Below are 25,109 nucleotides of genomic sequence, written 5' to 3'. Positions count from 1 at the left end.
ACATCTGGATCTGTGCAGAGACAAGATAAGCAAGCAAGAACAATAGCGAAAAATGGCAGATGGAGCAATAATAACTGACATGATCCATGATTACATGATATTTTTAGTGATATTTGTAAATTGTCTTTCTAAATGTTTCATTAGCATGTTGCTAATGTACTGTTAAATGTGGTTAAAGTTACCATCGTTTCTTACTGTATTCACGGAGAAAAGAGCCGTCGCTATTATCATTTTTAAACACTTGCAGTCTGTATAATTCATAAACACAACTTCATTCTACATACAGCATGCATGATGAACATCTTGTAAAGATCCATTTGAGGGTTATAATGGCTGTGTGAACTTTGTAAATGCGCTGTAATATAGTTGAGAGCTCGTGTGGCAGGGAGCAGGTGAATTAAAGGGGCGGCGCGCTGCCAAAATCAGTGTATAGTTAATGATGCCCCAAAATAGGCAGTTAAAAAAATTTATTAAAAAAAATCTATGGTGTATTTTGAGCTGAAACTTCACAGACACATTCAGGAGACACCTTAGACTTATATTACATCTTGTGAAAAAGTATTCTTGGGCACCTTTAACTCTAAAGGCCAGAGACAGGGAGGGAAACAAACCAAAAAAAAAAAAAAGTTAAAAATGTTTAGAAAATACACTACTGTTTTTTTTTTTTTTTAATTCAGAAAGGATGCATTAAATTGATCACAAGTGAAAGTAAAGACATTCCTAATGTTAAATGCACATTAACGCTGTCATTTTGTAACTTTCTATTCATCAAAATGTCCTGAACTGTATCACATTTTCTATAAAAATATTGAACCGATTCAACAGTTTTAACTGTTTTTAGCATTGATAATAAGAAATGTTTCAATTTAGCATATTTGAATGATTTCTGAAGGATCATGTGACACTGAAGATGGGGTAATGATGCTGAAAATTCAGCTTTGCCATCACAGGAATAAATGACATTTTAAAAAATATATCAAAATAGAAATCAGTTATTTTAAACTGAAAAAATATTTCACAATAATACTGTATTTACTGTATTTTAGACTTTTAGACTTTGACTTTTGAATGGCAGTGTATGTGCAAGAAAAAAAAAATACAAATATTCAGGATCAGTTAAGTTTCTATAATCCGAGCGGTTGGTTTTACTGTGCAGGACATTTGTGTTGACATCTTTTGAGTACTAAAAGTTTAACCAGAAGTGTTGTCTAGTACCCGGCACTAGTTAGTGTTTATTGAAATGTTTCAAAAAACTTTATTATGATGAGGTTTTTCTCCAAACATGCCGATAATCATCAGTTGTTTCTCTCTGTGTGCAGAAATTCCGCAGGAGGGTCCAGGAATCCACCAAAGTCTTGCGAGAGCTGGAGATATCACTGAGAACCAATCACATAGGGTGACTAATTCCCGTCTCCTCTCATTTAATCCTTCTTTTACATCTCTTCGTCTTGTGCTGATCTCTACAAATACCCCTCCCAGCAATCACCAGGAGTAACATCCCATGATCCTCCAGCAGCCAATGCAGTGAGGTTATGAGGCTCCTGTATACAGTGGGGGGAACAATAGCACTGCTAGTTGTATGGGTGGGAAGCTGTGGTATTGTTTGGCTTTCCCCTCTAAAGAATCACTCTTTCTTTGTTCTTCCTGTTGTAGAAAGCTAGATGTAGTGTTTGCCCTTGCACAAATCCCTGCTGTTGGGCTGTTCTGTCAGATTCCCTGTGCTTATAGCGCTGTCTGTAGACCTCGGCAGCGTCCAGATGGTTTTTATTCATCTCGTCCCTCACCCGCCACCCCCTTAGCAGCTTTAGCAAGCAGGAAGCTGAGTAGTGTATGCCGGAGAGCCAGGAAGCCTGAAGCATCCAACAATGTCGTGTGTGAAAGGACACACACACACACACACATACAAAGGTTTATAACTCACATTGATGGACACAGACAAAACAGTGACACACAAATCTGCAGCACAATGAGGTACAATGAAACATTGACAACTAGGAACATCTTTTCACTGTTTATATTCCGTTTTCAAGGACACACACACACACTTATGAATACAAAAAACAATGTGTTGTGAAACTGTGAAACCCTTCACACACAACAGCACGCTTTGTTACATCCGTACCAACTGGATGAACCCATACACACAAGAGATGGGAAGTAACTAACTAGCAGTAGTGGCCTAGAGCCATTAGCAACTTAACTGCATTTTTTAATAGTCCAGCTGTTACATGAAAATGCTACAGTGTTATATTTAAGTGTCACATTGTGTATGCTAAATGACAGTTCACATTCATAAATACCACTGGAAAAATGAATTTATTTGTTTGGACCGTGCAAATGAAGGACACAAAAATAATGCTTCATCGATCCAAGTCTCCACATAGTACCAATTCATTTGAGGTATTTTTTTGTAGCAAAATATTCAGTTACATGCTGCTGTTTGGTGCTAATTTGCACTAAAATAATATTATTTAAATATACATTATTTATTAAATATTTTGTATAAAATATAAAAATATTTTTAAAGAATTAGCATTTTATTTTTGTAATATTTTAACATTTTATAGCATCAATTTTGATATTTGAAATCATATATTTAAATTATAAATTATATAATCTTATATTTAAAGTGCCATAGAACGTCTTTTAAAAAGATGTAATATAAGTCTAAGGTGTCCCCTGAATGTGTCTGTGAAGTTTCAGCTCAATATACCCCATAGATACAATATACACATAGATTTTGGGGCATCATTAAATATGAGCCGATTTAGGCTGCGGCCCCTTTAAATCTCCTGCTCCCCGCCCACGGAGCTCACGCTTGCCTTTAATAGCATAAACAAAGTTCACATAGCTAATATAACCCTCAAAATTGTTCTTTACAAAGTGTTCGTCATGCAGCATGTCTAATCGTGTAAGTACAGTATTTATTTGGATGTTTACATTTGATTCTGAATGAGTTTAAGGCTGTGCTCCGTGGCTAAAGCTAACATTACACACTGTTGGAGAGATTTATAAAGAATAAAGTTATGTTTATGAATAATACAGAGTGTTTTATACAAGTGTTTAAAAATTAAAATAACGACAGTCTTGTCTCTGTGAATACAGTTAGAAACGATGGTCACATTTAACAGTACATTAGCAACATGCTAACGAAACATTTAGAAAGACAATTTACAAATATCACTAAAAATATCATGTTATCATGAATCATGTCAGTTATTATTGCTCCATCTGCCATTTTTCACTGTTGTCCTTGCTTGCTTAACTAGTCTGATGATTCAGCTGTGCAGATCCTGATGTACTGCCCTTGTTTAATGCCTTGAACGTGGGCTGGCATATGCAAATATTGGGGGCGTACATATTAATGATCCCAACTATTATGTAACAGTCGGTGTTATGTTGAGATTCGCCTGTTCGTCGGAGGTCTTTTAAACAAATGAGATTTATATAAGAAGGAGGAAACAATGGAGTTTAAGACTCACTGTATGTCATTTCCATGTTCTGAACTCTTGTTATTTAACTATGCCAATATAAATTCAATTTTTAATTCTAGGGCACCTTTAAATATTTAAAAGGGATGTTAAATGTTAAAGGGATCATTCACTAAAAAATTAAAATGCTTTCGTCATGTACTCCCACTCAAGTTGTTCCAAACCTATATGAATTTATTTATTTATTATAAGATATTTTAAAGAATTTGGCCAAACAAACAGTTGATGGACCCCATTGACTTCCATAGTATGAAAACAAATTCTATGGAGGTCAGTTTGATTACCAACATTCTTCAGAATATCTTCTTTTGTGTTTAGCAGAACAAAGAAATCCATACAGGTTTGGAACAACTTGAAGGTGCTTAAATGATGACAGAATTTTCATTTTTGGGTGAACTATCGATAGTTAGTAAATTACTGTATACATTAGCTTGGCAAACTACAGTTTCAAAGTATCTTCCTGAACACTCATACACACGCACAGTTAGTATGTGAGCAAAATCTCAGAAAACACTGGTCAAATATGATTCTGAATTACTTCTTTTGTTTTCTGTGTGAGCCATAAATAACCAATCCACTCCTCTCCTGCATTAATAAAATCTAGGGGTAATGTGTTTCTCATTAAAAACAAAAGGAAAAGAATAGGCAGGCTATTTTCACTGACTTTTTTGGGGCTGGATGAAATGGAACAGAGGACTGTTTATTGCATGTGTCCGATCCCTGGGCTTTTTCCGATGTGCTACTCCTTGCTTTGCCAAGACAATCTGAAATAGCATCTGGCCGGACAGGAAAAGAGTCTAAAGGGGAGCGGGGAGGGGGAGGTGGTAGACAGGAAGCTGATGATGGAGTGAGCCCCCACCACCTTTCAATGTGAAAAGTCTGTTTCTTGCTCAGTCCCACTTTTTTTTGTCTGTCTTTCTTGTGCTTTTTTGGGAGTCTCATAGCTTTTTTTCTGATGCATCCATGGCCATTTAACAATAGTGATAGATTTCAACTAATCATTACAGTTTGTGTTCGAGAGGTAAAATAAGAATGAAAATGAGAGACTGGCAGAAGAATGCATGTATATATATGTGAATGTTTGCACAGGGGAGGCAGTCTAAACACTCCCACTGTCAGAGATTTAACCTCCTCTCTCAAGCTATGATCTCCACGTTCCTTTGCTCTGCATGGTGGGAATTCCTTTTGCTTTGACTTTCCCCCCCAGAAATCTGGAGCTAAATGAAGGAAATCTAAAACTAGCCTCTATGATGGACTTTCCATCTTAGTCTTGCCAAACCAGACAACTCAGAGCAGCCTTGAGGCTGAAAATGTCTTTGGATTTTAAAGTCAACATGAAACAACATTTGCTTCTTCTATAATATGATGTATTTAATGCAATAAGAAATTCAACAATAAAAAAGGGCTTGATGTTATCCATCGGGAATTGATTGGATTATTTAAAATGGGTGTTCTATACTAAACTTTGCTGTCAGTTGTGGAGGACTACTTCACTCCCGAACACCGCCGGCACTCATTATAGTTAAAATTTAAGTGTCTATTTTGAAGATTATAAAGATTACAAACACTTGTTTTCTGTTGCAATAGTGTCCGGTGGTGAATCCTTAACAATAAGCCCATGTTCTTTTGTCAGTCTGTGGTTTAAGTTTGATGTCACGTTGACAGTCTAGAGAAAAAAGCTTTATTTCTTCACACTTTTTTTTAATCTTTGTCTCTGTCCTTTTCACATTGTTTTAGTCTTTGTTAATCTTATCTGATTGTTGTTAGATGTTCACAATCATTCAAAATGTTGGGGTTGGTAAAAAAAGGTACACAAGAAACATTTTTTATTATTTTCAAAGTTGAAAACAATTGTGCTGCTTAATATTTTTTTTGGAAACAGAGAGACATTTTTTAAGGATTGTTTAATAAATAGAAAGTTCGAAAGAACAACATTTAGTAAATTATTGGATCCTTGCTGAGTAAAAGTAATATACTTTTTTTATACTTACAGACCCCAAACTTTTGAATGGTGGTATATATAAAGTGTTTGATTTCAGTAGGATGTTAAAGGATTAGTTCACTTTAAAATGAAAATTATTCCAAGCTTTACTCACCCTCAAGCCATCCTAAGTGTATATGACTTTCTTCTTTCTGATGAACACAATCAGAGTTATATTAATAAATATCCTGACACATCCAAGCTTTATAATGGCAGTGAACAGGAAACAACTTCCATATTCAAAAGTAAAATGTTTTTTTGTAAGTTGAATAGGGAAGGCGGTCTGGCAGAAGCTAGATTTTTACTTTATAACTTGTTAAATATGGATATTTTTCTTACACAAACACACTGTTTCACTTCAGAAGGCCTTTATTTACACCCTGGAGCCGTGTGGAGTATGTTTATAATTGATGGATGCACTTTCTTGAGCTTCATACTCATTGGTCCCATTCACTGCCATTATAAAGCTTGGATGTGTCAGGATATTTATTAATATAACTCAGATTGTGTTCATCAGAAAGAAGAAAGTCATATACACCTAGGATGGCTTGAAGGTGAGTAAGTCTTGGGGTCATTTTAATTTTAAAGTGAACTAATCCTTTAACATCATCTGTCTGTTTAATGTGGCAGGTGGGTTCGTGAGTTCCTCAACGATGAGAACAGAGGCCTGGACATCCTGGTGGAGTATCTCTCCTTCGCCCAGTGTGCCGTCATGTAAGTGACACACCGTAAAAACAACCAACCACAGTCAACTTCACAACACGCCAATCCATTTAAAAGATCCAAACAAGAAGCCAGGCTTCCGCTGTAGATAAGGACTGTGATGAATTCACTGTTGTTTAATGATTATGAGGTTGCCGGATGCCTCATTGTAGGTGCGCTGCATTTTGTTTTGTGCTTTGTTATGCCTTGCTATAATGTGCTTGAATGGTCCTATGTGGCTCTGCAAAACCCTGGAACCCTGGTTACTGAGCTCTGTTGCTAACCCTCCCCACCCTTACCCCCTGCTCTCCGTATGTGCGGTTCCCTGTGTACGCGGCTCAGGTTGGATTTTGAAGGGCTGGAGAATGGCGAGGACTTTTCGCTGGACAAGGCTAAGTCCTGGAGCAGGTCCATCGAGGATCTGCACCAGAACGGCTGCAATACGCTGGTGCGCTCTGCGCGGCAATCCGTCCTCCGGTATGTACTGGCCTGCTTGTGCTTGCTACGCTCTGCCTCGCTTTGAAATGACTGTATGTTCGCTTATGTGATAACTTGCATTTGTTTGGTTTAGGCTGCTGACCAATCACAACTCATTAAATAGAAATAGTTAATGCACTATTTTTTTTAATTTTATTTTTTTTAAGAAATTTGAAAAATTGGCACTTTCCAACAACAGGGCAAAAAAGAGCCTCAGAGTAACTATATAAAGCATAGTTATCACATTGGAAATGCAAATTTCTAAGGTCTAAATTATCAACATGATCAACATGCCTTGTGTTGTCTGATTGATAGTTTATATTTATACATCCACTTTCAGGTCATGGTATACTTGTGTTTTTGCTGTGAAATCCTTACTGATTTTTATAAAGTGAACAGAAGAATATCTTTTAATCTTTTATATTGTTAGTAATATTTTAAGATGAATTACTGGGCTGAAGCAACTTGGGTTTACTTGACTATCCATATTATTTTTGAGAAAAATCATTTTAAAATGGTATTTTTTAAAATCTAATATTAAAATGATTTTGTACATAGCTTTGATCAAACTAAGTATTTAAGTATCTCCCTACTAAGATATATTATTGGGAGATATAGAGTCCCAGACAGCAACATAGTGTGGCCCATATCCGGCCCATATCTGGTACATGTGGATTATACGCGGTTCAGATGTGGGCCGGATCTGGGCTGACATTATGTTGCTGTCACAGGTGACGGTCAACTGTTATTTATATGCATTTTGTGTAAGTAGTCTGCTATACTGTTTTAAATATCTCTTTACATTTACATTACAAGCTATCAGATTTTCACCTACATTTTGGTTATATAAATTTCAGCAACTGCCCCAATATTTGGCATATTTCAGTTTGGGCAAATAAAGCTGAGGTGGGTTTTTGCTCCTCGGGAATTCCTTCTCCATATTCTCCTATATCACTGTGAGCAATAGGCCTAATGTATCTAATATGATACACATATGCAATTTTTTTAATACAACCATTTTAATACAACAGTTTAACATGTGTTAAATTAGCTACTCATCCTAGGTTAATTTTATATTCGATAATAACTTTAATAAAAATATAATAACTATAATAAATATAATGGTTTTCACATCAAAAACTTTTTGTGTCTTTTTGCGTTATGAGTAATTCAACCCTATTTGGGGAAAGTGTCAACTATTGTTCCTGCCTTTTCACAGTTTGGTTCCTGTCTCACTTCACTGGTTATAATAAGTGTGCTCACGCTATGATAGGAACATTAGCGCTTTGCACCGAAACTTGGAGTCACATGCGTGCATTATTTTGCCCACTGAGCTAAAGCCACACTTCCTGACGGTAGACAACACACGCGAATGAAAGTATTTCTTTATGTGGCACGTATGAGTGATTGTTTGTGGGTGTGTGTTCTGTCAAATCAAACACAACTCTTGTCAACTACTAACTTTGTCCTTTTATTACAGCTATGGCACAGCTGCCAACAGCAAAACCATCAAAAACTCCAGATTAGTCAGTCAAAAGGATGATGTGCATGTGTGCATCATGTGCCTCAGAGCAATCATGAACTATCAGGTACAGGATGCACAGACCTGATTGGTCACAAAAACCTCAGGGATGTCTGCTTGTTCTGAAACTGTACTATTTAAAGTAGTATTAAATCTTATCAAGCACAAGAAATTACCTGTTACCCTCCAGATTGTTTTTAATATCAGTGTCTGTCCAGTTTACAAAGACAGCACAACATCTTTATTGAATAACCATTGCATTGTGGTAAATGTTTCATATTCAAACCACGTTGCTTTTTCCTTTCTCACCCTAGTATGGCTTCAACCTCGTCATGTCTCATGCACATGCGGTCAACGAAATCGCCCTGAGTTTGAACAATAAGAACCCAAGGTAAGAATTAAGCCATTGTTTAACAGTTTTAAGGGACATATTTTTGTGTTTAAAGAAGTGAGAAGCAGGGCAATGAAATGGAAAAAATAGAAGGTCTAGAGACACATATTTTTAATACTTTTAACTTTTTTAGAAAGTAGTGTCATGAATGAGATGCTGCAAAAGACATGAGATTCGAGCACAGAATTCAGCCACGTCCATGTTTACATAGAAAAACAATGTAAAAGCAGTGAAATTTAAAAGACAGCCATTTAATATGCCAATATATGGTCTTTTACTATAAATTTTAAAGGATTAGTCCACTTTTAAATAAACTTTTCCTGATAATTTACTCACCCCCATGTCATCCAAGATGTCCATGTCTTTCTTTCTTCAGTCGAAAAGAAATTAAAGTTTTTGATGAAAACATTCCAGGATTTTTCTCCTTATAGTAGACTTGAATGGGCACCAAACAATTGAAGGTCATAATTAGTTTCACTGCAGCTTCAAACTGTTCAACACGGTCCCAGATGAGAAATAAGGGTCTTATCTAGTGAAACCAGTGCTCATTTTCTGAAAAAAATTGAAAATTATACAAGTTTTAACCTTAAATGCTCATCTTGAACTAGCTTTCTTCTTCTTCTCCTCTATTAGAATTCCAGCAGTGTAGTAACTGCTAAGTATATTACTGCCCTCCACAGGCCAAAGTTTGAACTAATTGTTATATACTATTGAACTAGCATATTGCATATAAAAATTAGTTCAAACTTTGGCCTGTGGTGGGCACTATTACGCTTAGCAGCATCTACACTGCTGGAATTCAAATAGAGAAGAAGATGAAGAGCTAGTTGAAGATGAGCATTTCTGGTTAAAACTTACATAATTTTCAATTTTTTTCAGAAAATGAGCGATGGTTTCACTAGATAAGACCCTTATTTCTCATCTGGGATTGTTCTGAACAATTTGAAGCTGCAGTGAAACTAATTTTGACCTTCAACTGTCTGGTGCCCATTCAAGTCTACTATAAGGAGAATAATCCTGGAATGTTTTCAGCAAAAACTTTAATTTCTTTTCGACTGAAGAAAGAAAGACATGGACATCTTGGATGACATGGGGGTGAGTAAATTATCCGGAAAAGTTTATTTAAAAGTGAACTAATCCTTTAAGATGACTTGTTCTTTGTCACTTCCAAAATCTGTACATTTAAGAGTATTTCACTGTAAACTGACAATTACCATTAAAATTGCGATCATTTTTTAGTGTAGGTAAATAACTGTTGAGCCTGTTTAATGCAATACTTTCAGCGGCCTTTAGTTTTCATTACTCTGTGAAGTTGGGGATTAGAGTTGTGCATTTGTTTGGTAAGAATGAACTCTTTAGAGCGGATTAGTGTCAGTCTGACTAAGTGCATTTGTAGTCGAAGCTTAGATCAGTTCAGACTGAAACATAGAAAACCCCCCAGCCTTTCTTACATCTTGAAGAGCATCATTCCTTGAGCTCAATGAATCAGTGCACTAATCTACCAGTCAATCACAGCTGTAAAGGGTTTCTTGGATTGTGTCATTTCAAAACATCTCTGAAAAAAATTACCCCACCTTCAATTACTGATACTCAGCATCACACATGACCCCTATGAGAGGCTCAAGATGAAAGTGCGCTATCATGTTTCTGATTTTGAAAATTGTATAACAATGGACACAAAGCTGCTGTTCTCCCTGAAGGATAGATCTAAGCAGGTGTGGGTGGGTAATGATCTGTCAAGTTGGTAATGTTACCCTTCTTATTGTGCGAGTCCTGCTCTGCCACTCTAGTCCAGTTGAATGCTCACAGAAGCTTTTGTTCTGCCCGTAGAACAAAGGCGCTGGTCCTGGAGCTGCTGGCTGCTGTGTGTTTGGTGCGAGGTGGTCATGAAATCATCCTCTCAGCGTTTGATAACTTCAAAGAGGTAGATCCTGGGATATATACACCTGCATGTGTGTTACAAAAAACATATATGCTATATTAAATGTTAAAAAAGGTTGTTTTGTTTTAGTTTGTGCACATATAAGGCCAATTAGCTGTCCATTTTTTGCTTCCCAAATGCATTTGTGGGAAAACACCACATCTTAAGCCAGTCGTTTCATGAAACCCACATCTTTGATAAGGATCTGTGTTTTGGGGGGAGTGAATTGCCTGCAGACTCAACCGTTCACTCAACCTCTGAGTTTTGTTTGCCTAGTCATTTAAATACCGGAAATGGGCCAATTACCCCGTAACTGTCCCAACTCTATCCTGAGAAAGTAGGAGAGCTAATCAACACAGCAGTTACAACAATGCTGTGAGAGAGACTGAAATAAAATACTGCCAGCAGACTGGCAGAACTAGTCTTCAAAGAGTGTGTGGTTGAGCTAACTTTGAATTTAGACTAATGAATTAAACGTTCCACATTTAATTCAGCAGAGCGTTATTAACTCAAACAAGAAGCTGATTGAAGTACTTTAAATAGTAAGTAGTATTGTTAATAGCAGCATATTTTGTAATTTTTCTATTCTTCCATGGTAAAATGTGAGGCCTAAACATAGCTCCTTTGCCTTTTTGATCCCCTTCTTTTTCCATAGTCTATAATGAAGTCTGATTTCTCCATCTCATCTTCTGTGAAACCCATAACCTCATACTCTGCTGTTTTGAGAACTAGATGTTTGTTCTTCTCAAATTATTCAACGTAGGATGTTTATTTGTGAGGCTATAGCTATCACACTTAAAGGATTAGTTCACTTTAAAATGAAAAAAAATACCCCAAGCTTTACTCACCCTCAAGCCATCCTAGGTGTATATGACTTTCTTCTTGAACACAATCGGAGTTATATTATCCTGACGCATCCAAGCTTTATAATGGCAGTGAACGGGACCAACGAGTATGAAGCTCAAGAAAGTGCATCCATCCATCATAAACATACTCCACACGGCTCCAGGGGGTTAATAAAGGCCTTCTGAAGCGAAGCAATGCATTTGTATAAGAAAAATATCCATGGTTAACAAGTTAAAAAGTAAAATATCTGACATCAGTAACTGACGCAATGTCAGTTACGCTTTTTTCGTAAGTTAAATCAGAATGCGGTCTGACGGAATCTAGATATTTTACTTCATAACTTCATAAATATGGATATTTTTCTTGCGCAAACACATCGCTTCGCTTCAGAAGGCCTTTATTAAGCCTTCTTGAGCTTCATACTCATTGGTCCCATTCTTTGCCATTATAAAGCTTGGATGCATCAGGATATTTATTAATATAACTCTGACTGTGTTCATCAGAAAGAAGAAAGTCATATACACCTAGGATGGCTTGAGGGTGAGTAAATCTTGGGGTAGTTTTCATTTTAAAGTGAACTAATCCTTTAATATTTAACACTTGACATATCTGACTGGACTCAGGGGTAACTGTGCTTCTGTGATTGACTAAATAAAAATATCTGCAGGTTTGTAAGGAGAAGCACCGCTTTGAGAAGCTGATGGAATATTTCCGTAGCGAAGATGGGAACATTGACTTCATGGTAGGTGCATGAAAGCACTTCTGTATTTTTGTACCTGTTTGTTTGTGTGGGACATGAATGTGTTTGATTGTGTGTGTTTGTGTCTCAGGTGGCTTGTATGCAGTTCATCAACATTGTGGTCCATTCGGTTGAGGACATGAACTTCCGTGTACATCTGCAGTACGAGTTCACTAAACTGGGGCTTGATGACTTCCTGGAGGTATTCAGTCAATGTTCAAAATACTCTACAATTATTCAGTGTTTAAATAGGGAAGTAAAATGTTCATTGTGTAGATATATTTTTTTATTTGAAATATTATTAAATTAGAGTAACCACATGATAAAACATTATGAAATCCCCCGTGTTTCCTCGCAGAAATCCAAGCACACAGAGAGTGATAAGTTGTCGGTGCAGATCCAGGCTTACCTGGATAATGTGTTTGATGTTGGAGGTCTGTTGGAGGACGCTGAAACAAAGAATGTGGCCCTGGAGAAAGTGGAGGAGCTGGAAGAGCATTTGTCACATGTAAGAACCATTAACTACTCCCTTTCGTTATTGCTAAATGTTATTATTATTATTAAAAAAATGTGTAGAATAGCAATAGAATAGCTGCACCCCGTCTTATGTTTTTCTCTTTTTAAGAATCCCCATTTTGTGCACTGTGAACACAAATGACGCTAAATATACAGTGGCCTCCACAATTATTGGCACCCTTAGTAATTATGAGCAAAAGCAGCTGTGAAAATAAAACTGCATTGTTTATCCTTTTGATCTTTCATTCAAAAAATTCACGAAATTATAACCTTTCATTGAAGGAAAAGAATTGAAAATGGGGGGAAATTACATTATGAAATAAATGTTTTTCTCCCAAACACGTTGGCCACAATTATTGGCACCCTTGTATTCAAAACGTTTTGCAACCTCCTTTTGCCAAGATAACAGCTCTGAGTTTTCTCCTATAATGCCTGATGAGTTTGAAGAACACTTGACAAGAGATCAGAGACCATTCCTTCATGCAGAATCTCTCCAGATCCGTCAGATTCCAGCTCCATGTTGGTGCTTCTTCTCTTCAGTTCACTTCACTCATTTTCTGTAGGGTTCAGGTCAGGGGACTGAGATGGCCATGGCAGAAGCTTCATTTTGTGCTCAGAGACACATTTTTGTGTTGGATTTGATGTTTGTTTTGGATCATTGTCCTGATGGAAGATCCAACCACGGCCTATTATTGGATTTCAGTAGCGGTCAGGTTTTGATTTTTTAGAATTTAGAATCCATGATACCATGTATCTGAAAAGGAGTCCAGGACCTCCAGCAGAAAAATAAGCCCACAACATTAAAGATCCAGCGGTATATTTAACCGTGGGCATGGGGTATTTTTTATCCATGTGTGGAAAACAAAAAGCTCTTTTTTTAGTTTCATCTGACCATAGAAGATCCTGTTTGAAGTTCCAGTCTTGTCTGACAACTGAATATGCTGGAGATTGTTTCTGGATAAGAGCAGAGGATTTTTCTTGAAACCCTCCTGAACAACTTGGTGATGTAGGTGCTGTTTAATCTTTTTTTTTTTTTAGGCTTTCTGAGACTCAAGACTCAACTAATCTCTGCAATTCTCCAGCTGTGATCCTTGGAGAGTCTTTGTCCACTCAAACTTTGCTCCTCAGTGTGCATTAAGACGATTTAGACACTCGTCCTCTCCAGGCAGATTTGTAACATCTTTAGTTGATTGGATCTTCTTAATTATTGCCCTGATAGTGGAAATGGGGATTTTCAATGTTTTAGGTATTTTCTTACAGCCACTTTCTATTTTGTGAAGCTCAACAATCTTTTGCTGCACATCAGAACTATATTTTGTGGTTTTACTCATTGTGGTGAATGATTAAAGAAATTTGGCCTTTGTGTTTCCTCATGTTTATACTCCTGTGGAACAGGAAGTCATGGCTGGACAATTTCATGTTCATGATGTGTGCTAAAAAAATTGGAAATGGGAAAGCCACATTTTCAGCATCATTACTCCAGTCTTCAGTGTCACATGATCCTTCAGAAATCATTCTAATATGGTGATTTGCTGCTCAAGAAACATTTCTTATTATTATTATCAATGTTGAAAACATTGCTATTTAATATTTTTGTGGAAACATTTTTGTAGGATTCTTTGATGAATAAAAAGTTCAAAAGAAAAGCAGTTATTTTAAATGAAATGGTAGTGTATATATTTTGACAAAAAAAATGTATGACCATCATAATATAAATATTTGGTTATATCGCTTACACTTAATTTTTTTTCATAGTTACTTTTAATGTCATATCTGTAAAAAAAAAAAACTGTAATTTTATATTTATATATGTAATTATCTATATATATATATATATATATATATATATATATATATATATATATATAGAGAGAGAGAGAGAGAGAGAGAGAGAGAGAGAGAGAGAGAGAGAGAGAGAGATTCTCAAAAACTGTAGCAGTAAATTTTCAGTCAGTCATGTTGTCACTTCCAATATCTTAATGACTTCACCCTTATCATAGTTCAGTGAGAGTTCAGGGAATGCAGAGTTATTCCCTAACATTCATCGACAACATAAAGCAGCATACACAGCTTAATCATTCACTTTTGGTGCAGAGGAATCTTAAAATGCAATTTATAATCTGACTCGCAGACTGATTGGCCTTATAAATGCTTAGTTTAGCACATACTGGCTTGTCAATCTGAGTATGCAGGCAGTGTGAAAACAAACCTCAGATTGTTCCTCTGATCTTGACTCGGTAGTGGGCCTTTCTGCTGGGCTAAGTTATGCTCATGGCAAAGGTCTTGAAATGACCAGAGAATCACACAACAATCCTTTTGCTCTCGCTGGGGGTGGAGGATAGAATTCCCCAAATATTCCACTATGTGTGTAATCTCCACTGCTTCAAAAGTGAAAGTGATGCTGCCTCATCTGCTGTGTCATACTGCTGGAAGTAATCTTTTATTGATCCGTAAGAGAGTGAGAGACACAGAAGCAAGCTTAAAAGGGTATGGGTTAGATGTCTATAGGATCGAATGCTCAGAACTGCCTCTCCCTCTTCTCTTCTGTCTTGTTTTCTCACATGCTCCTTTTGTTATTGTTCTAGGTGACAGAGAAGCTTCTAGATGTTGAAAATGAGACCATGATGAAGGTAGCAGACCTGGAGAAACAGCTGTTACACAAAGACAAGGAACTGTCAGCCATAAAGGTAGGCCACGATCACTCAATCACTTCACTCATGAGCTTGACATGCAAATAGCTCATATAATGATTTATTTATAAATAAAAGTATAATATGAATAAGTAATGCGAATGATGATGATGAATTTAATGAAGTCATTATTTAATGATGTCATTAGTAAGAACTGATTATTAATCCTTTGTAGCTTTTGCATAGTCTGTTTACTAGATGTCTAAATGTCTAATAACAGAGTAAAATACCATGCTTTTTGTTTTTGACATTTACCATGGTACTACCATGTTTTTTTTGTTGCTGTTGTTTTTTTGTTTTTTTTGGGGGGGGGGGATATACTTTGATATTTATTGTAGTACTATCAAAGAAAATACCATGGCAAATAAGTACAATGTACGCTTTTCAGTCATTAACATTGTAAATCTAGCAGTTTTTTTTAGATATATTCTTTTTTTATTTAATGTACATTTATAACACTATACGGTGTTATATTACCTTGGCATTCATTTACGGAAAACTGGTTAATACTGCTGCGTGAGTGTTTCTAATACAAAGGTTGAGGGAGTATTGTATTGAGGGAGTTGTTTTGACAAATGTGACATTTTTCTTTTTCTCTTACTCACTTAATCCAATCTCCTGATAATTTTTTCCTCTTTTGGAATGTCATAGAAATGATGTTTCATGGATAGTTTATTTTTTCTTTTGCTATTGGGTCAAACATAAAAATTATATTTGTTGTAGTTTGTTCATCACTATAGAAGTTTACCCAACTATATTGGGAACCCCGAAAATATTAAAAGGATCCATGTTTATATATCAAATAAAGTATCATCCAAAAGTGCTCTCAAAATTGGGCTGTGAGTCACTTTGTATAATGCAGTTGTCACTCAAAACCAAACAAAATGTGCATGAACATTTTTAGCCCTAAAAACATCCATCTATCCACCATAGTTTTTTGGGGGGAATTTGCATATGTTGTATGTACCCCAACATCCTTGACCGGACTCTTTACCTCTCTTTCTTCCTTCTCATGGTGATCCAGGAGACGTATGAGTCCGCCAGCTCACAGGTGCACACGCTGCGGCGGATGATCCAGGAGAAGGACGCTGCCTTCCAGAGGCACAACAACATCGAGAAGCGGTTGCTGGAGTTGGAGCAGCAGGGCACCATCCGTTTACGCAAGCAGCCTGATGGGGACATTGCCATTGAGGCTCTGGGTGGTGGAGCAGCAGCTGGAGCTTCTCTGAGAGACCTGGGCTCACTTACTGCAAGCATGATTGGGAGTGGAGGTCCAGGTGCCACATCACCCTGTCCTATTGAAGCTGTTGCTCCACCCCCGCCGCCACCACCACCTCCACCTGCCCCACCACTCCCTTCAGAAGGTACTCAAAGAATAGCCAGGAAAGCAATAGGAATTTTATTTGAAATGGAAATCTTTTGTAATATTATAAATGACAGGGTAAAGATTTGATTCGGCACCAGCGCAAGCCCACTGGTAATGGAAAGCGGATATATAGGGATTCCCTTGAAACTCCAGATTATGGAGACTTTATTAGAGTTATTGTAGAGTAAGAAAAACAGAAAAAACAAGGCGAAGCTGTGCACATTTTTTTCATTCTAAGCTATAGACCTTTAAATGTACAAGTCGTTGTACGCATAGCAGGAAAAGGAAAAGCTAAGGGTGTTTCCTCTTGCTAAGGAGCAGTTTCTGCTGAGGAAGCAGCTGGACTGGAACTAACTAAATATCCATTAAGCTCTTTTGAATGTTTAGGAACAGTTTTTAAGAGTAAAATAAAGAGTGAAAATCAACACATGCTAATTTATTAAATGTCTCTTTTGTTTTATAGTCGAGTGTGTTCCTATTCCTCCTCCACCTCCTCCACCTCTACCTGGAACATCACCATCAGTCATCCTTAGTGTCGGCTTATCAGGTAATAATTAAAAAAATAGTAATAAGAAAAGTGTATTACAGTATCTTGGCTCCAATTTGTTGACAACAAAAGATCAAACTGAGTGACAAATCACTTTCAGGATCTTGTCATATGCAATTATATATATATATATATATATATATTCTTGAATTCTTGAAGTATATATATTCTAAGTTAGTTAAGGTATTGTCTGACCCTTATGTTTCTTCATCTCTCATAGCCATACGTATCAAGAAACCAATAAAAACCAAGTTCCGTCTTCCTGTCTTCAACTGGACTGCACTGAAACCCAACCAGATCAACGGCACCGTCTTCAACGAGATCGATGATGAGCGTGTGCTTGAGGTAATATTGACCGCGAATCGGATTTTGAGTATGTGCTCCATGAAACTCTCCACCCATCCCAAGTGCTTTTGTTCTGTCGTGTAGGAGTTGGATCTGGAGAAGTTTGAGGAGCTGTTCAAGACAAAAGCCCAGGGTCCTGTGGTAGATCTGTCATGCTCAAAGAGCAAGGTTTCCCAAAAGGCCATCAATAAAGTTCAGCTGCTTGATGCCAATCGTTCGAAGAACTTGGCCATCACTCTGCGCAAGGCCAACAAGACCACAGAGGAGATCTGCAAAGCCATTCAAACGTATGCACATACTCAAGAAGTTCTTCATATCGCGTCTTCATCTTCTCAATAATCTCATCTGAGATGCAATTTCCATGTTGCAGGTTTGATCTGAAAGCCTTGCCGGTGGACTTTGTGGAATGCCTGATGCGGTTCCTGCCCACGGAGGCTGAGAGCAAACTACTGCGTCAGTACGAGCGGGAGAGGAGACCTCTGGACCAGCTTGCTGAGGAAGACCGCTTCATGCTCCTCTTCAGCAAGATTGAGCGGCTCACTCAGAGAATGAGCATCATCACGTTTGTGGGCAACTTCAGCGATAATGTCAACATGCTGACCCCGGTGAGCAACCATGATGGTCAACAAATGGAAAGTTGGGAAATTTTGTGGGTTTTTAGATTTTCAGTGAAGAATGACCAACTAGGGGGATTTTTTTTTTTTTTGTATTTTTGCAAAGATGTGCTTTCTTGACCAACATCCTTGTTCCTGGAACAACATTCGTATTCAGTATTCACATTTTGGGGTTAAACTGAGGCGTAGGCTTATCAACCTATCTGCAACCCTCTGATTTTAGAGTTGTTAGGCTTGGGGTTAAGTATGTTAGTTTGACCATTTTATTCCTGAATCAACAAAACATGTTCATCTAGAAACACGTCCTTGATCACCTTTGATCACCATCTCTTTAACTCTTTGACATCCACAGCAACTCAACGCCATCATCGCGGCATCAGCTTCAGTGAAGTCCTCTCCAAAGTTAAAGAAGATTCTTGAAGTAAATGCCTTCTCATCTTGTTCATTATAAAGGCTCAAGATCATCTGAGATTTGTCAACCATTATGCTTAACTGTTTTTTTTTGTCTCCACACAGATCATTCTGGCTCTGGGCAACTACATGAACAGTAGTAAAAGAGGCTCGGTGTATGGTTTCAAACTTCAGAGTCTGGATCTGGTGAGCTTGGTTATAGAAGTGGCTACATAATGGTGTAGTTAAATAACAGTGCTGTTCTCATTCATGCTGTTGTTCACTCTCAGCTGCTAGATACTAAGTCTACTGACCGGAAGATGACACTTCTCCACTACATTGCTCTGGTCGTCAAAGAGAAATATCCTGATCTGGCTACCTTCTACAATGAACTGCACTTTGTGGATAAAGCTGCAGCAGGTATGTCCTTCAGGGTTGGAATTTGAATTGAATTAACATCCCATAGGATGCTGAATTGGAATTTAAATTAGAAATACAAAAAATGGAATTTATAGATTGGCAATTCAAAGAAAGTTACACAACAGAGGAAATTCATTATTGCTTTGTGTTGTTTGGCTCCATCTAGAAGACTTTGGGGTAAAAAGTCAAATCAATTATTTATTAAATACACTACCATTCAAAAGCTTGGGGTCATTTTTTTTTATGTTTTAGAAAGAAGTCTCTTATCCTCACCAAGCATAATATCATTCATTTGATCAAAATACAGTAAAAACAGTAATATTGTGAAATAATATTACAATTTATAATAACTGTTTTCTATTTGTATATATTTTTAAATGTAATTTATTCCTGTGATGGCAAAGCTGTATTATTACTAGTCTTCAGTGTCACATGATCCTTCAGAAATCCTTCTAATATGCTGATTTGATGCTCAAGAAACATTTATCTGCTTGTTAATATTTTTGTTGAAATATTTTTGTTGATCTAACTTTTTTCAGGATTCCTTGATGAATAGAAAGTTCAAAAGAACAGTATTTATTTAAAATTTTGTACATTATAAATGTATTTGCTCTCTATTTTGATCAATTTATATTGCTGAATAAATGTATTAATTTCTTTTAAAAAAATATTACTAACCCTAAACTTTTGAATTGTTGTGGATTATTAAATTAAAGGGGTAGTTCACCCAAAAATGAAAATTTGATGTTTATCTGCTTACCCCCAGCGCATCCAAGATGTAGGTGACTTTGTTTCTTCAGTAGAACACGAATGATGATTTTTAACTCCAACCGTTACTGTCTGTCAAATAATGCTAGTGGATGGGAACTTCTACTATAAGAGTAAATAAAACTTGCATAGACAAGTCCAAATTAAACCCTGCGGCTCGTGACGACACATTGATGTCTTAAGACACGAAACGATCGGTTTGTGTGAGAGACCGAACAGTATTTATATCATTTTTTTACCTCTAATACACCACTATGTCCAACTGCATTCATCACTCGATTCGTTTGGTCTGATCGCGCTCTGACAGCGGCAGTGATGTCTCGCGCATATACTTCAATGAGAGCGGTTGGAGTTAAAAATCATCATTTGTGTTCTACTGAAGAAACAAAGTCACCTACATGCGCTGGGGGTAAGCAGATAAACATCAAATTTTCATTTTTGGGTGAACTATCCCTTTAAATACAAATTGTGGTTACATTTTCCAATAAGGTTTAATTCATTAAAGTAATTTAATGCGTTAAAAAAAACATTTTTTATTGAATTGAATAATCTAGATTAATGCTAATTTATAAATATATTATTGTTTGTTGTCAATTCATGTTCATTCATAATACAGTAACTGCTTTTAATGAATAATTTATGCAACCTGAAATGTTAAAAATGCATATGCAGACGTTACCAGTACCCTAGATCGAAAAATGCTGTAAAATTTCATTCTCAGTTCATGACACCTAAAGCATTAACTAATGTTAACAAATGAACATTTAATGTGAAGTGACACCTATATTTCTATTGGTACCATTTCAAACACTGAGTACAATTCTGAGTAATTCATACTAAAAAATTAACTGGAAAATCTACCATACAGCACTTATATGACTTTCTTTGGATTTAATTCCATTTTAACTCAAACTACATTCATTTCAAATCTTCGGTTACAGTCTCCCTGGAGAACGTGCTGTTGGATGTTAAGGAGCTCGGTAAAGGCATGGATCTGGTCAGAAGAGAGTGCAGTCTGCACGACCACGCCGTACTCAAGAGCTTCCACCAGACCAACGATACGCAGCTGGACAAACTACAGAAAGACTCCAAGACTGCTGAGGTGTCCTTTCTGTCTTTTACAAAACCATTTCTGGCGATTAAACAGTACCAGATTATTTAAATCTGTATCCACTTACAGGAGGCCTTCAACAATGTGGTGCATTACTTTGGTGAGAGTCCTAAGACTACGCCGCCCTCTGTCTTCTTCCCAGTGTTTGTACGGTTCATCAGAGCTTACAAGGTACTATAATCCATTCAGTTATTCACTCAATGGTTCTAGGCACGGCATCATGAATCTTCATATTTTGACATGGAGAAAACACATTTGTGGCTCTGCATAGACATCAGGTCAGGAAGAGACTTTTATTTTCTAAGCCTCAGGGGGGAAGGTGAACCCGACCTGCTTTCAAGTCATTGAGCACAGGAAGGAGTCGTCCACGTGATCTGTTATCTGGCATGTTTAGTAAACATGATGTGGTGAAAGATCTGGCCTGCTAACCGAAAGGTTGTAGGTTCAAACCTTGAATGGACACTCACTTACTATGTGTGTTTATATCCTTTGGCCATCCTAGTTTTAGTGTCTGCCCCATTGCAGCATCAGCGTCAGAGCGCTGGGGTGGAGGAGCAGACGTTAGCAGAAGGTGAATAACAGGAAGGGGCAGCTGGGCTGAGATTTAAGGGCAGCTGCTGTGTTTAGACTGGGCTTTGCCTTCACAGCCTCTAACCCGGACACACACGCATACACACACCTCTTCCTCGCATTGTTCTGATGGTGGATTTATGAGTCTACATGAGGAACCGCAAAAAGCTCCAAGATCTCTGTGTGTTTGTGTGCGTCCATCTTCATATCCCTTCTCAGAGGTTTCTCTGATTGTTTAGATGTGAGGTCGTAGCCTGTGTTTTGTGCAGCGTCAGGGCCCGGATCACGCTCACCCCTCTACCGGAACTGTTGTTTTCTGCAGGAGGCTGTGGAGGAAAACGAACAGAGGAAGAAGCAAGAGGAAGCAATGAGAGAAAAACTACTAGCACAGGAGGCCAAACAGCACGACCCCAAGGTGAAACCTAAGACCCAGCGAAAAAGTGTTTAAAGTCCCCTTTAAGTGTTTAACATACTAGAAATGTTACAAACCATGAGTTAACAGTGGCATGAGTGCTGAATATATTTCTTGTTTCCTCAATGCAGGTCCAGGCTCAAAAGAAGCGACAGCAACAGCAGGATTTGATCGCAGAGCTCCGCCGCAGACAAGCCAAGGACCACCGGCCTGTGTATGAGGGCAAAGATGGCACCATTGAAGACATTATCACAGGTGGGCTAGGCAAGACTACAAAACCCATCATCCAGGGGTCCAGAATCACTGTGGTGGTCCACAGTTCTCCGCATCAGCAATGCACTCTCTGTTATGTTAAACAACAGCCCTTTCAGCTCAATCAGAACACTTTACAAGTGCATATCAGTTAAAACCAACTCTCAGGGATCTTCAGAGTTAATAAGATGGTGTATTAACTAAGCTCTTTTCTTTCTAAAGTATGTAAAATAAATCATAGAGGATGCCTATAGGAGATTGCAGAAACTGTGCAGGAACACCCTTAAATAAATTGTTTGTAAAAAATTATAATCTATTATTAACATAATGTTCTCAGACAAGGCTATTTATATTTGTTTAATTATTACCACAGAATTCTTTTTTGGCAATGAATCTCATTGTTTTTTGATGCTACGATTCTTAAAAAAAAAAAAAAAAAACTGATTAATTTTTTAAAATGTACTCCAGAGGTTTTTCATATGAATTTCATATGAAGTTAAAATTCTGAAATTGCTATTTTAACATTTCATAAGCCATATGAAGCCATAGATATTACTGACAGAATGAAGAATAGTCACTTTCTCCTCTTCTGTCACCCCAGTCACAAATAAATCTGGATTTAATATATAATTGACAAACATCATTTTTTTGCCTGTCGTAAATTAGTTTTCTATGGCTATTAAAGGGTTAGTTCAGCCAAAAATGAAAATTCTGTCATTTATTACTTACCCTCATGCCGTTCCACACCCGTAAGACCTTCGTTCATCTTCGAAACACAAATTAAGATATTTTTGATGAAATCCAAGAGGTATATGACAATATAATCACCACTTTCAAGATCCAGAAAGGTACTAAAGTCATTAAAATAGCCCACGTGACTGCAGTGGTTCAACCTTAATGTTATGAAGTGACGATAATACTTTTTGTGCGCAAAAACAAAACAAAAATAATGACTATTCAAAATTATCTAAAAAATTATCATTCTCATATATATTTTTACATCAGAACGCCGACTCATTATTGTCTGCATCACATGCATGCGTTGTGCTGCTCACATGATCAGCTTTGGCCAATACTGAGCCGGCATTCGGACGTAAATACGAAAGCCTTCACTGTGCTTACTGCGTCACCTGCGTAAGGATAATGACAGGAAAGAGAGGAGATATTTTTGTTTGACTTTTGGGTACAGTATTCTTACCGTTTCATAACATTAAGGTTTAACCACTGCAGTCACGTCGATGGTTTTAACGATTTCTTTAGTACCTTTCTGGACCTTGAAAGTGGTGATTATATTGTTGTCTATGGACGAGTCATATACCTCTCGAAGTTCATCAAAAATATCTTAATTTGTGTTCTGAAGATGAATGAAGGCTTTACGGGTGTGGAACGACATGAGGGTGGGTAATTAATGACAGAACTTTCATTTTTGGGTGAACTAACCCTTTAAATAGGATTGAGAACATCTTGTACAAAAAACAGGAAGTTGCAAAGATCAAAACGAATGGTTTCTCTTTTAGGAACAAATGCTCCTTCTTAATCTCAGATATAACGTTCTGTCTCTGACCTCCTTCCCTCCCTCCCTCAGTGCTGAAGAGTGTCCCCTTCACAGCCCGCACGGCCAAACGGGGCTCGCGCTTCTTCTGCGATACCAACCTCTTCGATGAGTCCATCTGCTAGCCCCCCAAACCCCCCAAAAAACTGCCCCTAATGCCGCAGGTTGTCCCGTTCTCTTACCAGTCGCAAAGTGCATGCATACCACCACTCGCATGACCCACTCTGTCACTTTGGTTACCCAGCATCCTCTACTAACCTAAGCACAACGGAATAGTGGAAAACACAAGCTGTAGCTGTTCACATACTTGAAACATGGACCAGCCAAATCTTTCTGAAGGGAATTATGACAAATGAACTGATTAATATAATATAATATAATATAATATAATATAATATAATATAATATAATATAATATAATATAATATAATATAATATAATATAATATAATATAATATAATATAATATAATATAATTAATATATAATCAGGGTATTTTTATTTGTCATATTGTCCAGAGAGATTTGGCCTGTGTAACAGTCCTTATTATGTTTCACTTGGTTTGTCATCTGCTAACTCTCATCTTCTCTCCGATAACTTTTTGTTCTACCTTTCCAGCAGAACAGGGGATTAATCTGAGTAAATTTGAGCACAAAATAATTGGAGGGTAAGAAAGGCATCATGGAGCTTCATCTCGCTTTGCTCCTGTCTGCCTTTTTACCGTCAGCTCGATTGCTTTAGCTGTGCTACAATTTGCACAATGCTACAGTGCTGAAGCTTATGTGGCCAAATGTGGTCTTGTACTGAATATTGCTTTTTTGCATCGCTAATTATATATTTTATGAAACTTTGTCACTGTGTGAAAGAAACCTGTGGCCTTATTTAGCCATTTTTATAGCATAAAACAAAGCATAGAATAGCATAGAACAAAGTACCACAAGATGGTGGTGATAGTTTGTAGATATCTAATATTATTAATACAAACTAAACATTGGATGGTACAAACTTTATATTATTTTGATAGTAGAATTGTTGCTTTTCCACAGTATCGTCTTAGGTCTTTTGGAAAGGATTCAGGAATGAAATCTTTTTCTTGTCATCTCTGTTGCATGTAAAGCTGTTTGTCCGCTGTATCTTTGCACTGTGCTGCTAACATGTTTATGTACGTCCTCTGCTGTATATCGTCACATGCATGCAAATCTATGTTCTGTTCAGCAAGATTTACAGCACATGTAATGGTCATATAGTGGTATTTCATTGTGTACAGAAAGTTCTTTCAAAACCTTGCTGAACACTGATCTATCAGTTCAGACATATTTGTAATGTGTTAAATGGTCTTACTGCAGTGATTGTATTTTGGTGTGTGTGTGTGTCTCTGTTAGTGTTTTACTGTGTATGCTATGCTTTATACTAGAAGCAGTTATTGAGATTGATATTAACTGCATATTTTTATACTTTAAAGGGTTAGTTCACCCCAAAATGAAAAT

General features: G+C 37.2%; 1 protein-coding gene across 10 annotated transcripts in view; it reads left to right on the top strand.

Annotated features, from left to right (window-relative positions):
* The window catches only part of fmnl3 (formin-like 3), a 55,121-nt gene that overhangs the window by 25,824 nt on the left and 4,188 nt on the right, over positions 1 to 25,109 (top strand). For 2 of the 10 annotated variants that reach the window (XM_067371226.1, XM_067371230.1), the window contains 23 exons: positions 1,320 to 1,396; positions 6,103 to 6,186; positions 6,517 to 6,651; positions 8,132 to 8,240; positions 8,488 to 8,564; positions 10,395 to 10,488; positions 11,999 to 12,073; positions 12,162 to 12,272; positions 12,429 to 12,578; positions 15,172 to 15,273; positions 16,301 to 16,640; positions 17,106 to 17,189; positions 17,410 to 17,534; positions 17,619 to 17,821; positions 17,905 to 18,139; positions 18,501 to 18,569; positions 18,665 to 18,745; positions 18,829 to 18,958; positions 20,668 to 20,828; positions 20,907 to 21,008; positions 21,730 to 21,822; positions 21,951 to 22,074; positions 23,657 to 23,787. In XM_067371226.1, the coding sequence (XP_067227327.1) occupies positions 1,320 to 1,396; positions 6,103 to 6,186; positions 6,517 to 6,651; positions 8,132 to 8,240; positions 8,488 to 8,564; positions 10,395 to 10,488; positions 11,999 to 12,073; positions 12,162 to 12,272; positions 12,429 to 12,578; positions 15,172 to 15,273; positions 16,301 to 16,640; positions 17,106 to 17,189; positions 17,410 to 17,534; positions 17,619 to 17,821; positions 17,905 to 18,139; positions 18,501 to 18,569; positions 18,665 to 18,745; positions 18,829 to 18,958; positions 20,668 to 20,828; positions 20,907 to 21,008; positions 21,730 to 21,822; positions 21,951 to 22,074; positions 23,657 to 23,748 (2,853 nt within the window). In that variant the 3' untranslated portion in view covers positions 23,749 to 23,787. Of the gene's footprint in view, positions 1 to 1,319; positions 1,397 to 6,102; positions 6,187 to 6,516; positions 6,652 to 8,131; positions 8,241 to 8,487; positions 8,565 to 10,394; positions 10,489 to 11,998; positions 12,074 to 12,161; positions 12,273 to 12,428; positions 12,579 to 15,171; positions 15,274 to 16,300; positions 16,641 to 17,105; positions 17,190 to 17,409; positions 17,535 to 17,618; positions 17,822 to 17,904; positions 18,140 to 18,500; positions 18,570 to 18,664; positions 18,746 to 18,828; positions 18,959 to 20,667; positions 20,829 to 20,906; positions 21,009 to 21,729; positions 21,823 to 21,950; positions 22,075 to 23,656; positions 23,788 to 24,240; positions 24,290 to 25,109 lie in introns of those variants that run through there. The other 8 variants (XR_010892858.1, XR_010892857.1, XM_067371228.1 and 5 more) reach the window with 8 other exon arrangements.

Source organism: Chanodichthys erythropterus, chromosome 20 (assembly GCF_024489055.1).
Source record: "Chanodichthys erythropterus isolate Z2021 chromosome 20, ASM2448905v1, whole genome shotgun sequence".
In the NCBI taxonomy this organism is placed as follows: domain Eukaryota; kingdom Metazoa; phylum Chordata; class Actinopteri; order Cypriniformes; family Xenocyprididae; genus Chanodichthys; species Chanodichthys erythropterus.
The sequence above is the reverse complement of the archived record's forward strand: the minus strand, read 5'-3'. Positions and strand labels throughout refer to the sequence as shown.